This window comes from Parastagonospora nodorum (assembly GCF_000146915.1).
Source record: "Parastagonospora nodorum SN15 chromosome Unknown scaffold_39, whole genome shotgun sequence".
In the NCBI taxonomy this organism is placed as follows: Eukaryota; Fungi; Ascomycota; class Dothideomycetes; order Pleosporales; family Phaeosphaeriaceae; genus Parastagonospora; species Parastagonospora nodorum.
Genome location: NW_001884587.1, coordinates 3,022 through 18,955, shown reverse-complemented (window position 1 = coordinate 18,955; position 15,934 = coordinate 3,022). Strand labels below are relative to the sequence as shown.

The 15,934-nt window shown below is 51.4% G+C and overlaps 6 protein-coding genes across 6 annotated transcripts; 3 read left to right on the top strand and 3 right to left on the bottom strand.

Annotated features, from left to right (window-relative positions):
* Window positions 1-108: 108 nt before the first annotated feature.
* Window positions 109-1,143, bottom strand: SNOG_15548 (hypothetical protein; the record flags this gene model as incomplete). Its single annotated transcript, XM_001805641.1, has 1 exon — window positions 109-1,143. One exon carries the CDS (start codon window positions 1,141-1,143, stop codon window positions 109-111), a length of 1,035 nt encoding a protein of 344 aa, XP_001805693.1.
* A 546-nt stretch (window positions 1,144-1,689) lies between these two features.
* SNOG_15547 (hypothetical protein) lies at window positions 1,690-3,465 on the bottom strand (the record flags this gene model as incomplete). The annotated part of the gene is made up of 2 exons (XM_001805640.1): window positions 2,298-3,465; window positions 1,690-2,244 (listed from the first exon to the last, which is right to left on the bottom strand). The coding sequence occupies exons 1-2, from the start codon at window positions 2,877-2,879 to the stop codon at window positions 1,690-1,692; spliced, it is 1,137 nt and encodes a 378-aa protein (XP_001805692.1). The 5' UTR covers window positions 2,880-3,465.
* An 883-nt stretch (window positions 3,466-4,348) lies between these two features.
* Window positions 4,349-5,087, top strand: SNOG_15546 (hypothetical protein; the record flags this gene model as incomplete). The annotated part of the gene is made up of 3 exons (XM_001805639.1): window positions 4,349-4,450; window positions 4,560-4,791; window positions 4,841-5,087. 3 exons carry the CDS (start codon window positions 4,349-4,351, stop codon window positions 4,861-4,863), a joined length of 357 nt encoding a protein of 118 aa, XP_001805691.1. The 3' UTR covers window positions 4,864-5,087.
* Window positions 5,088-5,165: 78 nt separating this feature from the next.
* SNOG_15545 (hypothetical protein) lies at window positions 5,166-5,431 on the bottom strand (the record flags this gene model as incomplete). The annotated part of the gene is made up of 2 exons (XM_001805638.1): window positions 5,166-5,305; window positions 5,368-5,431. The coding sequence occupies 2 exons, from the start codon at window positions 5,429-5,431 to the stop codon at window positions 5,166-5,168; spliced, it is 204 nt and encodes a 67-aa protein (XP_001805690.1).
* Window positions 5,432-5,755: 324 nt separating this feature from the next.
* Window positions 5,756-8,900, top strand: SNOG_15544 (hypothetical protein). Its single transcript, XM_001805637.1, has 3 exons — window positions 5,756-6,532; window positions 6,561-8,233; window positions 8,356-8,900. The coding sequence occupies exons 1-3, from the start codon at window positions 5,842-5,844 to the stop codon at window positions 8,647-8,649; spliced, it is 2,658 nt and encodes an 885-aa protein (XP_001805689.1). The 5' UTR covers window positions 5,756-5,841; the 3' UTR covers window positions 8,650-8,900.
* Window positions 8,901-11,112: 2,212 nt separating this feature from the next.
* On the top strand, window positions 11,113-14,650 carry SNOG_15543 (hypothetical protein; the record flags this gene model as incomplete). Its single annotated transcript, XM_001805636.1, has 4 exons — window positions 11,113-13,209; window positions 13,235-13,670; window positions 13,715-14,437; window positions 14,493-14,650. 4 exons carry the CDS (start codon window positions 11,113-11,115, stop codon window positions 14,648-14,650), a joined length of 3,414 nt encoding a protein of 1,137 aa, XP_001805688.1.
* Between the last annotated feature and the right edge of the window lie 1,284 nt (window positions 14,651-15,934).

The following is a 15,934-nucleotide window of genomic DNA, read 5'->3' as shown; positions in this document are numbered from 1 at the left end:
GCTGAGGAGAGGACCGGTCCAATCTGATCCGGCATCGTGTATCCTGTTCCATGTGTGTGGATTGCTTTGGCAGAGTTCTGCGCTTTCTTCGACCCAAAGCTGAGCACACTATCTCTCACACTTGGCTCGCAGTGTAGCCATGCGATCGGAAAAACCATCATTCGACTCGATCTGGTGAAAGTGGCCTCTTGCCGACTGAATCTGCCTGTTGATCATGTTTTGCCATGTTTTCAGACTCGCACAAAAAGTGCTCAGATGCTGCCGTTGCTCCTCTTGTTCTGCTTCCACGAAGTCTTGGCTAGCATGGACAAGAATCTGGTAGACATCGTCACGAATGAGTTGCAGCATCCGATGAATCATCCAGAGTTTCTCTTCCTCGCTGGCGTCTCTGCCAACCAAGTCAGAGTCAGTTCTCCGCGCCGAAAATAGGCATCTCGCTAGGGAGGAGAGTGTGACAACGTGTGTAGAATGGTGGCGCCCTCGAAAGGAGAAGTTAAGCAAGACAGTAGCACGTGCGTTCAGGATGACAAGCATGTCGTTGCTTTCCAGAATATTGAGTGGGACGTCGGCAACAGGCTCTCGCGCTTCGCGAGCTGAACGCGAGGATTCTGCTTTGAGTTGCGAGAAGCTCTGCTTTAGATGACGGGCACTGCGTGCAATCTTGGCCCATGGGCTGGCTTTATCCTTGGGGGGAGCGGTTGTGATTCTGGCATTCATGAGCGGACATTTTTCCTTCTTAGGGAAGACAACATACATGTTCTCCACACGTGAAATAAGCGTATCAACACCATAGACATCGATTAGTATGTGCCTGAGTCCGATCGCTTGCTCGTCATTGTCGATACGCCCCAAGATTGCAAAATCATGTCTGATGTCTCCATTCGCCGAAAGGAGAGGATTGAGTATGTCCTCGATGCGTGCAGGAGTGAAGATATGTTGTTCGTTATAATTCTGCAGTATAAGTCCACGCGAAACCAGGTAAGCCGTGCGCTGAGCCTCAATGTCTTGGGCCTTTTGACGGGATTTCTGATGTCGCAGTTCGCTCATTGACCTGATTCCTCGCAGGTGAGCTGTAGCAGGACTGGGCTTGACGAAGCCTGCGATGCTTGCCATAGCCACCTTGTCCATGATGTGCTTCTCCATGGTGGCGTGTTCGGATTGTAGTGATGGTTGATCGTAAACGAGATGATGTGCTGAGCAAGAATAGCGATAGCGATGGAATCCTGTGTGCGCGTCCTGGCGGGGTACTTGCTGTCAACTGGGAAGTGGAACGCAGGCTTAGGTTTGTGACGGTCTGTTGCAGTAAGATCGGGGCAATAGGGCGGTGCCTGTGGAAGTCAGGCAGTGTCGAAGGTCGTGGCGGTTTCGGCTAGAGCATGTTGAAGAGAAGGCAAGAGCGTCAGCGTCCATCCATGGCGAGAAAAGAGTGATTCATTGATCAATACTGTAATAACTGTTGATCCACATCAATCGATGTGCTTAAACGCCCGCATGCGTAGATCCCTAAGCATCCCGTAAGACAATAGTGAATATGGCACAGTACCTGTAATATGTAGTGATCCTCCAAGCCAAGAATGTGAAGTCCCCATAAGGACAAAATCGACAAGAAGCAACAAAGAGAAGCGCCGCCTGCGTGTGCAGGAAATAAATCTTGGACTCTTACTGATACACATATGTACATTACCGCGTCTACGACACCATCCACCAAGCGCCCACAAGAATAGAAACCAAGACCAGCAAGGTCAGGATGCTAGCGCCGGCCTTGTCGCCAGTGGTCACTGAATTGAAAGTAATGGGAGTCTTGGGAACGTTGGCACCAGCTTCAGGGTTGCTGGTGGAGATACCGCCCTTGTCGGCGGTCGCGGGACCACCGACTGTCGGGTAGAGCAAAGCTTGCACAACCTCCAGCGCGGCCATCTGCTCGCCGACACCAAAGCTGCCATCGTTCTTGCCGTTGTCAACCCAACGAAGACCGCAAGAGACCTGGTCTGCGCCAGCATTGCACTGCTTGGCTGCAGCTTGGGCGGAGGTCTTGAGAAGGGGATCGATCATGTCACGCGTCCAGGGTGCAACGATGGCGGTGTATCCCATCCAGCGAGCAAGATAGGCCTTGAAAGACCGCTGGTCGACGTCGCATTTACCATTGTTCTCACAGGCAACCTCAATCATGACGTTGTTGTTGAAGAAGACACCAGCGCCCTTGATGATGCCCTCAAGTCTGCCCCTCCATAGGTCGTTCTGAGTCTATTCAAGGTTAGCACCGAGCTGGGGGAAAAGATCTTTGCAAAGCAACTCACCATATTCCACATGGCAGCAGCACCGGCCATGTGCACGCCGGCGTTGTAAGTCCACTGGATGGCCTGGATGTTTGTGCAGTTGTTCTGACTGTCGGTTCCGTCAAAGTAATGGTAGTCCTTGCTCATGAGGCCCACGGAAAGCTCCCATTCCCACGCCTTCTCAGCCCAGTCGGAGTAGGTGTCGTTTCCGAGGTACTTGTACAGACGCGCGGCGATGTTGAAGAAGCAGCCGTTGGAAATAGTATTTTTGTAGTTGTAGCCATTGTTGAAGGTAAATATCTGCCACCTCAGGCCTCCTGCACAGGTGGCGTTGTCCCAGCGGTCCTTTTGGGTGTTGAAGACGGCTTGCGCCAGCGAGAGCCACGACGGCTTTCCGCTACCGAGATCTGGCAGCTTGTTCTCGGCGGCAGACATGGCGGCCATGCCCCAGAAGGCCTGGTCGTCGTTGCCGAGCGTCTTCGTCTGGTTGGGTGGCATGAATGCATTGAAGTCTCCGATCTGATGCTCCATAGCTTGTGCGGTGATCTTGTTATACTGGTCGTCCCCGGTGTAGTACCAGTAGTCGATCAGGGCATTGAACATGGCGCCACATTCCCACCAGTAGTATGGATCAGGCAGGTTGCCTGGCGTGTCGCCGGGGCGATCGCCTGTGTAGTAGTTGCGCAAGTTCGCAGAGAGCGACTTGGCGGCCTGCTTGATTGAATCTGTGCATGTTAGCAGGCTTTGGGGCACAGAGGCGAGGAGGCGAGGGGCACATACCCGGCGATTGAATGTCCAGCTCGATTGCGCCTGTGCCAGACAGCAGCATACTCGAGGCGCCTAAGGCCCCGACAACGGATGTGAACTTCATGGTGCGGGTGGCGTATCCGGACTTTGTGTGATTACGGGTGAGTAGCAACGTGTGCTCCGGGTCAAGCACCGGGCTGAGTGACGTCGCGCTGCGTTGCGCGGTGAAGGATATCAGTCCACTCTACTCGAGCGTGACGACGCTGAAGGCGGGGGGCAGCGAAGGGGCAGCGAAGGGGCAGCGAAGGGGCAGCGCCGTGGTTTACGCAGGGTGCAGTTTGGGTGAAACGAGGGACAGGTCCGGGAAGGAGCGTCGACGGTGGAGGCGGGCAATTAAGAGGTGGTGTCGGCCTCAACGAGCGTGGGCAAAGGCGTCAGGGTCACGGTCGGTCACGGTGGGAAGTGCAGGTGGAGGAGGAGAGGTTGCCAGGCCATTTCAGGCTCAGGAGAGGCGCTCCGTCACGGAAGCCGGCTGTGGAGACTGGCCGTGGCCGTGAGCAGATCCCAAGTCACAGGCTAGAGCAGCCCCTTGGCGCGCATCAACCACGCGCTGCAAACGGGCCCTGGTTGTGTTACATACGCCACATGAAGCAGCAGCTAGGCCTGCCACGGCCAGACAGTGTATTGTAACCCCCATGGCCGACAGTTGTTTGCGCAGCGACTGTTGCGTGAAGCGTCGCAGAGCGGCCGTGTGCCACTTGAATTTGCTGGCCACGCTGCGAGGAGGCGCCGGACATGGATACGGGTGCGCCATTACGAGGCCCTTCCCAGCCAGCCAACGCTCCAAGTCACGCCGTCTTTGTTGCGCTACCAAAGGCTGTCGTAATCGTTTCGGCTGGGGGCGCAGAGTCCGGGTCACGTGCACCATCGTGGCGCAGTCGCTGGCCGCCGCCGCTCTTCACAGCGCCGCATCGACGTCAATAAAGAATGCGACGGCCTCAATAAGACACTACTATCACATAATACTGTACCTCCATACTGCGCCTCTCAGTGCACGCTGCTCTACCCACGGCCCGACTCAGTAGATTGGTGCGCTGGTTTCACGCGGGCATCAGCCTCACAACCCAAAACGAAAGCTGACACATCTGCCCAGCTTGGAAGCTCGATCGCACTTTCCCTCGGCGCCTTGTCAACGAACACCACTCATCCACACCACACCAAACGACCCCCACGACACGCACGACACGCACGACACCCGCGCCTCTCTTCCCTACTGCGCTCTTCGCACAAATCCACTCCACGTCTACATCGCGACATCATCCGCCATGGCCGACCGCGAGCAGCCCTACGACCCCTACATTCCCGCCAGCGGCGGCGGTGCAAACGCCCAGCAGCCCGGGAACCACCGCAATGAAGCCATCCAAGCTGTATGTCTGCTCCCATTCTCCGCAGATGCTGCCACCCCCTAGCCGCAGCCACGGCGTCGCGCATCGTCCCTGCGCAGCGTGAGGACACTTATACTGACCCGCCCCCCAGGAAATCAACGGCGCCATCCAGGAGATGGACAGGAATGTGCGGCAGCTGAAAGCCCGAGAAGAGCGCCTAGACTCTCTCCAGAACAAGACAGACAATCTCGCCCAGTCTGCACAGGGCTTCCGACGGGGCGCCAACAAAGTGCGCAAGCAGATGTGGTGGAAGGACATGAAGATGCGCATGTGCCTCATTGTCGGCATCATCATCCTGCTTGTCATCATCATTGTGCCTTCTGGTGAGTCGCTGCGTGTGTCAAATCCTTGCTCACCGCTAACATGGCGTAGTCGTTGCGACGAAGAAGAACTAGGCGCTCCATGTCCACTACAACGAAACATAGTCTATAATAATTGCAAAGGGTGCGGGAGCTGTAAGCCACACTGGGAGGGGAGGTGGCCACGATTTGTGCTGTACACAGCGAGAGACATGAGTTCGTGTAGGACTCATGACTACGGCGAAATGGGAGCGACCACTTGGATCTATTCTTGTCTTTCTTTGCATACCGCCGGGCAGCTGGCTCCTGTGCAATGGAACGACTCTACCCTATCACGATACCTCAAGAGCCTCGTTCCAGGCACGGCCGTTATACGAACAATGGAGTTTATTTGATCATCATCGTGGAGGGCCATGCCCTCTATTCTTCACTTGTACGCAGCCCTTGCCATTGAGTCTTTGCCTTGGGAACATGACGTATATGGCACATGCATCTGACTGGAGCGGAGACGCCTGTCTCTTCCCGCATGCGTGCCAGGCTGCAGTAGATAGTAGTGGGTCTACATGCACGTCTAAGCTGCATGTTCAGACGTGCAAAAACCACAAGCAGCGTCGACGTTTGCGCCGAGGTGCAGCCGCAGCGATTGTCCTTGAGCAAATGACATGTCTTGCATCCCCATCACACGAGTCCAGTGACGACTCCTCCAAGACGAACTTGGACCATATGGGGAAGGGAACAGTAGCTCGATCTGATAACAGGCAAAAGCGCAGCCATGCGGCAAGAGTTTTTTTGCGAATGCAGTGCCTGCGCCCAATCAGGCAGCAGTTCCCCAGACGAAGCGTAGGGATTATGGCGCCACTTGCGGGACCGAAGCTGCCCAGGTGGAGGGCAGCGTTATCGGCGAAGCGAATTTTGTAGCTTCATCGTCATTCCATGTTTATCGCGCCGTGACTGTGTTCTCTGACTCTTGCCTGCTGTTCCCTTGACTCTCACCAAGTCCCCAATCCAACCCAATTTGACGGCTGCATCCCCTCGAGCAGCAATTGCAAGTGCCCCGCCGGCGAGAGTTCCACCATGCAGAGCGTCGTACGCGCTGGTGCTCGTGTGGCAGCACGCTCGTCCCGCCAGATCCTCGCGGCGTCCCCCACCGCGCGATCCCTTCCCCGAGCCCTCGTGGGCAGCGCGGTGCCCAGCCGTCTATATGCGTCGTCCAGCGATGGCAAGAAGTCGTCCATATACGCTGCCTTCCTCAACCTCCTGGCCAGTGCCAGCTCGCGCAGAGAGGTCGACCAGTACCTCGGCCAGTTCCGCTCCGTGTCACCGCACCAATTCGCCGTCGTGAAGGTTGGAGGCGCAATCCTTACTGACCATCTGCAAGAGCTATGCTTCGCCCTGCAGCAGCTCCACGCGATCGGCCTGTACCCCATCATTGTTCACGGCGCCGGCCCCCAGATGAACCAGCTACTCCTGGACTCTGGCGTGGAGCCCGACTTCATTGATGGCATCCGGGTTACAGACAAGAAGACGCTGGGCATTGCTCGCAAGCTGTTTCTCGAAGCAAACATGGATCTGGTCATGACGTTGAAGAGGGACTGGGGTGTGCCTGCCCGCCCCATTACTGCCGGCGCGCTGCAGGCCGACTACCTGGACAAGGAGAAGTGGAAGTACGTGGGCAAGATCAACAAGATCAATCCCAGGCCCATCATGGATGCGCTCGAAAACAACGAACTGCCCATTCTGTGCTCCATGGCCGAGACCGAGGACGGCCAGATCCTGAACGTCAACGCCGACAGTAGTTGCGGCAGCTTTGGCTCGTGAATTCGAGCCGCTGAAGGTCATTTACCTGTCCGAAAAGGGTGGGCTGTTCAACGCCGAGACTGGCAAGCTGATCTCGCACATCAACTTGGAGGGCGAGTACGACACATACATGAACCAGGCTTGGGTGAGATACGGCACCAAGCTCAAGATTGTAGAAGCAAAGAACCTGCTCGATGGCCTGCCACGAACATCGAGCGTCGCCATCACCCACCCCTCAAACCTCGGAAAGGAGCTGTTCACGCACACTGGAGGTGGTACATTGATTCGCAATGGCGGCAGCGTCAAAGAGGTCTCCAAGTTTGAGGAGCTGGACATCAAGGCCCTGTCGGAAGCGCTTGCCAAAGAACGAGGAGGCGCCGAAGCTTCTGATGCCGTCAACAAATACCTCGACAACCTCAAGAGCCGTTCGTTCGAGGTCTTCTCTGACGACTCCATGGGCGTCGTAGCTGTTGTGTACCCGTCAGCTCAGGATGGCGAGTTTGCTCAGCTTTCAACCTTCTCTACCACCAAGGAAGCGTTCCGAACCAACGTGACCGACCTGGTCTTCGAGCGCATCAAGCAGAAATACCCAAAGCTCTATTGGGTCGTGGATAGCCAGGAGCAGAACCTGGTCAAGTGGCACTTGGAAAAGACTGACGGCTTCCTCCGACGCGACCAAGAAATCTTCTGCTGGTGGGGAACTGCAGAGTCGAAGGAAATCTTCTCGTTGCTTGAGGACTACTCAAAGCAGGGGCGTGGAATGCTAAAGGACAGCTTAGACCATCAATTCAGGAGGGCAGCCGACTTTGTCGCCAGTCTGAAACAGGGCCAGCAGGTCCGGACTTACTCGACGGCAACAGCCCCGCGACCTATGGGACGTTCATCAAGGCCAACTGCGAGGCAGATTTACAGTCCTGCCGCAAGCCGGGGCTTCGCAACTACCGTCCCCAGATCAGAAGAGACCACTAACCCCAATCCTCCATATGGCATCAAGTTCAAGAGCAGAGACTGGCCGGCAAAGGTGGCCTTGATCGGTGCCCGAGGTTACACTGGACAGGCTCTCATCGAGCTCCTCAACAAGCACCCGAACATGGATTTACGCCATGTCTCTTCGCGTGAGCTCAAAGGCAAGAAGCTTGAAGGATACACCAAGCGCAACATTGTCTACGAGAACCTTTCGCCAGAGGACGTCAAGCGCATGGCTGAGAAAGGCGAAGTTGATTGCTGGGTTATGGCTCTGCCCAACGGTGTATGCAAGCCTTTTGTTGACGCGATTAATGAGTCCGGAAAATCTGATGCTGTCATCGTCGATCTGAGCGCTGATTACCGATTTGATGACACTTGGACATATGGTCTGCCCGAGACAGTCGACCGCCGGAAGCTTGCTGATGCCAAGAGAATAGCAAATCCTGGATGCTACGCCACCGCCGCACAGCTTGGTATTGCGCCTCTGCTTGAGTTCATCGGTGGCCAGCCCACGGTATTCGGTGTTTCTGGTTACTCGGGGGCTGGCACCAAGCCCAGTCCTAAGAATGACGTCAAACACCTCGAGAACAACCTTATCCCGTACAGCTTGACGGACCATATTCACGAGAAGGAAATTTCAAGGCAACTGGGTACCGAGGTGGCCTTCATCCCTCATGTAGCGGTCTGGTTCCAAGGAATTCACGTAAGTAATCTCCACTGATTATGCAGCCTGCGTATTTTATGTGTATCGTTGCGATATCATCAGGCGGAAAGAATGCTTCTAGCTATGCAGCCTTGCCTAGATTATGACTGACAAGGTTTTAGCACACCATTTCTATTCCACTCAACCGCACAATGACATCCCGAGACATTCGCAATCTCTACCAGGATCGCTATGCAGGTGAAAAGCTCGTCAAAGTTGTTGGCGAGTCACCTCTGGTGAAGAACATCTCGGGCAAGCACGGTGTCGAAATTGGTGGATTTGCCGTTCACAGCTCTGGGAAGCGTGTTGTTGTTAACGCGACAATCGACAATCTGCTCAAGGGTGCTGCGACGCAATGTTTGCAGAACATGAATCTAGCCCTCGGATACGGGGAATATGAGGGTATCCCTTACTGAGCAAACTAGGACAGAGCGATGTGGAACATTTCCAAGTGCAAAAATTATTGTGTCGGGCTAGCGTTTTTGAATGTATATATCATATCCCATGTCTTTTAGTAGACAACCGAGTGAGAATTGCGTTGGTTTCTGATTTGCATCAGTATAAGTGGACGTAGGTAGGGCACTTGACGGAGCTAATTACTGGAGTATGCCCCTTAGTTCCTCAAATATCGAGCGATAGGACAGAGTGTGTCACTTTGACCATGATCAGGTGCTATATGCTCACATCCCAGCTCTCGAACCCTACTCACCCTGGTCTTGGAAACGGAGCAGAGGAGGTACAAGGCCTCCCTTCTTGGCTTACATCACCCCGTCAGACGGAAGCGAAAGGTAGACATGCTCGACGTGCGTAAGAGGTGCGATCTGAGGACCTCTGACATTATCTGCCGTTAGAAAAGGCGTTCTTTGAGATGTTCGATGCGGGTCTGCGGCGCTCGCGTGCAACATTACATTCAAAACTTTGTGCAGCCTGCCTACGTACGTACCTGTACACTGTTTCCATCAAGTTGGTGAATATGACACATTTGGCTGCGATGCGTCCGTTACGCCTTTGCCACAAAGTTTGCCTGCCATCGTTGTACCGTGCCATGACCACGACACGGCAAGCCTGCAAGCGAACTTTCTCGCTGGCCCCAAAGATAGGTGCGAGGTGAGGTGGTATGTTTCAGGTCTACTTAAGGCGGGTGTGGCGGAGTTCGGCGACCTAAACTCTCGGGCTTTCACCACACGGCATCACCCGCCAAGTTGCAACATGTCTCATTCGACTTGCGATGGTGGAGCACAGGAAAAGGTTTTGGTGGATTGAATGACGTCGGCACGTTGGTTGTGATGCAAACCATGGGGGCCTGACCCATCTCGAGAACTACGATTCATGGTTTGCCCAGCTTCAGGTTGCTGGATGCGATGCACTTCGCAGAACTTACCTGCTCAAAGTGGGGCCCGTGTTGGTTTAGGGTACACATGTCTGTTGGTTGGAGCTGTGCGCCTGTCAGCCTTTTACTTGAGCACCGTTGGGGACTTCCTGGACAACACGTGTACTACTAGGTTACTCTCCGAGACTTTGAAGCCACAAGATGAGTATGACACACCGGATGCAGTATTTCCGCCCTCCCTTCCTAGATTTCCATGGGGTGTTTGTGTACCTGGTGTAACTTGGGCACAGCCAGAATGCATAGTCTTGAATTGTATTGAAAATTGGCGAGCGAGGCATCCTAGCGAGTCCGATGAGGCTGTCCATAGGGCGCCTGAGCAAACGCCATAGCCTCGCCGGCGGCTAGCGGATATAGACGAAAAGATGGATTTTCCCTGATGCGATCGGTCTAACACGGGGCCCGAGACATCTCAAGGCTTCATCGAGGCGTGCAGGACCACCAGGCGCCGGCAGAAATCGTGCCCGCCTTGCCCAACGAGAAGAGGTGAGGAGGTAGCCTGTATATACTCCAAGATCACTGTAGAGCTATACAGAGCATCTTGCATCTGTGCATATATTCAGGCTTCACTAAAACTTTTCATATGTACATCTCGAAGGTCTATCAGCTCAAGCCGCAGGTGCAGAGCGGGCACGAATACTGCCGCTGCCTGGTAGGACCAGCAGACAACGGCGAAGGTCGCCTTGGAAGGTATCAAACGACCAGCAGTGTTGTTTCGAACGGCTGCCGCCAGAAGAGAGGTACTCAGGCGTCCTACCGCTAATGACAAACCAAGGAAAATGGATACACGTTGGCAAGCACTTCGGTCTATCACGAAGTTGTGCAGCGGCGTCCTCACGACCATTTCGAAGGCGCAAGGCGCGTTCGAAAGGGCGTTCGGCTACTTCTCCAGGGCGAAGTATGAGCTCTGACTGTGCCTTTTGTGTTCGCCGCAAACTGGCGCACATATAGCATGTTCGAAACATGTCAGCCTCAGGGCAATCGTGAGCATACGCAAGAAATAGTGCCGAAGCGTTGTTGGTGTGGATGCGCGGACCCCAGCGATTTCGCGTGGCGGAGCCGTGCAGCTGTGCACACCCATCCGAAAATAGCGTTGGTAGGCGTTGGTTTGTGGTTCATCGCTCCTCCTTTCGGATTGGGGGCGGGGTCCGACACACCAACCCCAGGCGTGCGATGAACACATGTACAGAACGCTAACTCTTGCGGCGTGTTGGAACGACGCTCACGTCGAAAGACATGACGGCGCTGATCAAGATGGTTGCGATATTTGAACGCGTTCCCGTAATGGTCGCCTTGTCAGCTTGTCACCACTGCTCGCGCATGTTATGCAATTGTACAACAACTGACCCTATTTCCAATCTCATCTCAGCCGCATTTGGATACAGGCCCCATCTACACTGCCATTCGCCGACCTCGACAGCTGCAGGCCTGACACTACTACCACCGATGCTATTTTGGCTTCGGACTTTGTATAACACTCTGCGCGGCCGCCATGAGCGAGACGTGTCAGATGTTCGAGTCCGAAAATGCAGCTCCAACAAAATCCCCCCCTCTCCAACACCTGATACTACTGCAATCCTCCGACCGTCCTTACAGCTTGGCTAGTTTGAAGGTTCAAGCAACGGAGACCAAGTCATCCAGGATACGTACATCGTGGCAGAGCCCCAAGGAGAATGTGCTGATTAGTACATGCAAGAGAAGGATGTCCTCGCTAAAGAAAAGAGGCTATAGGCGGTCGGGTACTATATTGCATGCTGTCCCAGGAACCACAGCATGTGCCACTGCTCTTATCTGTGATGAGCAAGACATGACAGCCCTCCAACACCAGGATGTTGGCAGCAGGTCCAAAGCCACATCAGCCAATACGTCGCCAACATTGACTTCTAGCAATACATCTGCAACTGGTACGTCGAGGGGAAATGGAAGTCCTGCGACCTCGAATCAACCTTTTCAACCCAAGGAACTGAAAGCGTACTTGAGTAATAAGTCGCTCAAGGATTCGATAGGAATTTACAAGTATGGAAAGATACAGTGGCAGCAAACAAATCCCAGGCAGTTGGGAAATAATACCAGAAATTACGGTGTTGAAGACAAGACGACGAAGCCAAGGATACAGGTCGTGATTCCCGCCTGGATACGTGAGCGACCACTGCCTGCCCTTCCCTTCTTTGAAACCGCCAGCGAGCACCACAGTGCAGCAGCATCCTTTGATAACGTCCAAGACGTGTCGCCCCCCTCTTCCGGTTCCAAGTTCTTTATGAGGAATTCCGTCGTTTCTCCGCTGAACCAGACTCAGCCGCTATCATTCGGTCAATTTCAGCGCTCAATGAGCCGCGTTGTTCGCAGTACACCAGTCCGCGCTCCTCGACAAAATTATCCAACATCCAAGCACAGTGGCTCCTCTGTCGACTCTCACGATAGCGACACTACCTCTGTGTATACCGATGACTCATCGGAGACCAGTATAGAGCCAGACAGTCCCCGCCCTAACCCGATTGAGATGCATCGTTATAGCATCCAGAATCCTGTTGCGGCAGGAGTTTTCGACTCACCGCGAGCTTCTGTCAGGCAACACATACCACCACCAACAACTTCACGAATCAGTAAATATCCTCATCATCCACCTATCGAACAGGATCTGGCATTTCAACCTACGTGTTCTCTTCGACGAAGCCGTAATACCCCGGGTTCACTCAGCCGCCAATCAACCAAGAATGAAAGGTCTTCCAAACGAAGTAATAGTAGACGCTGCCTCATCACCCCAAATGGAGCTATCGATCGCGCGATCAGTCGTTCTACGTCCAGGCAGAGGTCCAATTCCATTCGTAGCGCCAGTCCAACCTTGAGTGAGGCAGAGAACGAGCTAGAAGAAGAGCTTGTCTTCCTCGGGGCCAACACACAGGTATCTGTCACACTTCAAGATAGCCGGGGGCTGGAAGGATCAGCTATGCAAGAACCGAGAATTGTGAGCGGAAAGGAGACTCAAGAGACTGCCACCAAATTCGTAGATTCGGATCCCACGAACTCACTTGATGTGGAGACGTCTGCAACGCCACCGCCAGTGGTGCCCAGAAAGTCCAGTAAACGCAATGCCTCCTGTGAAGGAATGTATCGATTGTCTCATTTACCACGCAGCCATATTGCATCACAGATGGAGAAAGGCCGTTCTGCTGCGAAAACCCAACGACTCCGAATTACGATCCCGGAGTACAAGCGCATAGATGACGCTATTCGCCTATCCCCAGTACCAGTTCCTGCGAAGAGCATCAAGCGGATCATTACACCATCATGCGCAGAGAGCGTGATCCTGAATATTTATCGTAGTCTGGACAATCTCGAAGACCTCTTTGCAACCGCTGTCGTCAACAAAGGCTTTTTCAGGGTGTTTGAGCGCCATGAACTTGATCTAATCAGAGCGACACTGAAGAAGATGTCGCCACCCGCTTGGGAGTACCGCGAAATAGCATTCCCAGGTCATGACCTACTTCATGATGAGGATCTCGAAATGACTCGTCCGCAGGAGGAGTATACGCCGCGCTCCTATCTACAACCTACAAAAGCACGACATGCATACCATGCGCTCGATCAAGTTTTTCATCAGGGAGAAGTGCCAGTCTTACATCCGACCCGAAATGGCGACTGCACTCATCAGCAGTGATCGGCTTGAGGCTGCGAGGGTCGACGACGCTCTCTGGCGGATATGGACCTTTTGCAAGATATTTGGTTCTGGGAAAGGGCGCGAAGATGACATTGTCGCTCAACAAGATTGGCTTAAGGGAGGCCCAATGGTTCATCAGCAAGCATGCACCTTCAGCATCACGAGTTCTGATTACATGAACAGTACCTTGATCAGTGCTCCAGAATCATTTGCCAAGGGCAATGGGGGTGGTCTAACTGCTGAACAGCTCTTCGACATGATTGAGTTGTGGAATTGCCTAAAGGCGTTATTGCATGATTTCTCGAACCATACTGCTCAAGCGCGAGAGTGTGGAGTCTATGAAAAGACAGACATTCGAGGTGGTGATATCGGCGGTGAAGAATCAATGCTTGGTAAGTTCTTGGACTGCACCTCGAGCTACTACTAACAAATACAGAGGAGTGGTGCTCCTATGTGCTCACATTTGGTCTCTCTGCCGTGTTGGGCCTCGCTAGCTCTAGCCATCAAGAGCCGGAAAGCCCTTTCAAAAGTGCCGCGCAGCAAGGGTGGATGGAATGGAACCCTCCAGTCGCAGGTAACACTCGCCGATATTTCCTCCAGGAAGCTGCTTCTCGCGTCTATGAGGAGAAAATAGCTCGTACCTTTGCAGCACACTCTACGCGCAAGTTTCAACGCGAATGTCAGATGTCGAAAGCGCGGTGCCAAAACTTTCCTGCAGAGCTTCGACAACGCAGAGTCGATACAACAGATATGCCTAGGTTGAGCTTTTCACAAGAGCGTCCCATGTCCGAGTGGTCGACAACTATTGGCGGCGCCACAGTTCCTCATCCCGACGCGTCCAGAGAGGCTGTTTCCTATGTCCCAAGGGTTCGGTCAGCTCTGGCCCAGGAGCTAACTGCCTCAATCGCGGAACTACCCCCGGGGAGGATGCCTTCACCACCTATCACACGATCCGTTGCGCAGCCTCTTTTACCCACACCACCTCCCTCAGTCGTGCCTAGTATCTGTGACCGCAATAGTACGGCTATGAGCATGCCCTCTATTGATGAGTACCCGGCTCATCACAGGCCCGAACCACTCAACCAAAACACTCCTTCACTTATAGATCACCCAGTATTTCGACACAATCACACGATAACACCATCAAATCTTGGGCCAAGTCAGTACTCCGAAAAAGAGCAATATGAATACCAAGGACATTCTCGCCAGTCTAGCTGTGGCTCTCACGATTCTGGGGACCATCCTGCCTTCCAACAACACCCGAAGCAACACTCCATCTTGGCAAGTGCAGCACATGAAAACACGGCGGAAAAGGCGATATATCGAATTGTTGACATGGGATTTACGGCAGATGAGGCGAGAGAAGCTCTAAGAATAACAGATCTAGGAGACGGATTGAAGGTTAATAGAGCAGTAGGGTTATTGCTAAGCAGAAAGAGATAGAGTTAAAGGTGTATTATTATATTTGGATTCAGATGCGTATTCAATATTAATATAGATATAACGTAATTACCTACTAAGTAACCTACTCTACTAAGAAACCTAAAATTCCTTAGCATAAAGAACTTTAGTTACGCATCTTTAATTTTATTGCTATCTATAAAGAAGCTTATATCTATTACGCTTATATCTAATTTAGAAAATACTTTTATATCTTTTTTATATAGTTATATTATACTTAGTTCTACTATAGTTCTTATAGCGCTATATAGCTAGTTAAGCTCTTTCTTAATTATTTTTATTATAACTCTTCTTTAACTATCTAGTAGCTATAGATATATCTATAGCTACTTATATTACTATCTTACTATACTCTATAGTACTACTCTGCTAGATTTGCTTATACTTATATAATTTATACTTAGTTATCTTTGCTAATTACTCTTTAAGCTTATAAATCTAAGTATATTAAAGTAGATTTTTATATAGTATTAGCTTATTAATTTTTATAAGCTAAGAGAAGCTAGCCTAGACTATAATAGATAACTAAAGTAAGAAATTGCATATAAGCTATAACTAGAATCTAAACTTATAAGTATTACTTAGAGTCTTTAACTACTATAGAGTTACTAAAAGAAGAGATTCTAGTAGAATATATAAGAGCACTTTTAGATAATCTAATACTACTTATATATTAATAGAAATAAGTTCTAAAGCTTTAAAGGCCTTTTAATTATCTTCTTTTATAAATATATTAAAAGATATATCTTTAAAGATAGAAAGAAAGCCTTCTTTATTAATATAGAAGATATATTAAGAGTACTTGCATTTTAATAGCTAAAAATATACTATATTAAGTAGCTAGAGAATATATAATAAATAAGCTAGTATATAGAGAGTTAGAATCTTATTCTTAATATAATAGTTCTTAAAATTCTAGTTAAGATAGCTGTTAGGATAATACTAGAGAGTTATAGCTAGAAGTAAGTAATAATAAGAATAACTAATAGAATTATTATAAAAGATAGACGAATTCAGGCTAGCAAATGAGTATAGATAACTTATATATAGGTATAAGTTAAGGTATAGTTAAGTATAGGTTAACTAAGGTTAAGTTAATGCCAAGACTATATAAGTTAAAGTTAAGTATTATATAAGAAAGTTAAGTCAAGGTTAACCTAGGTTAATTTTATTATATAATACTTAACTATATAAT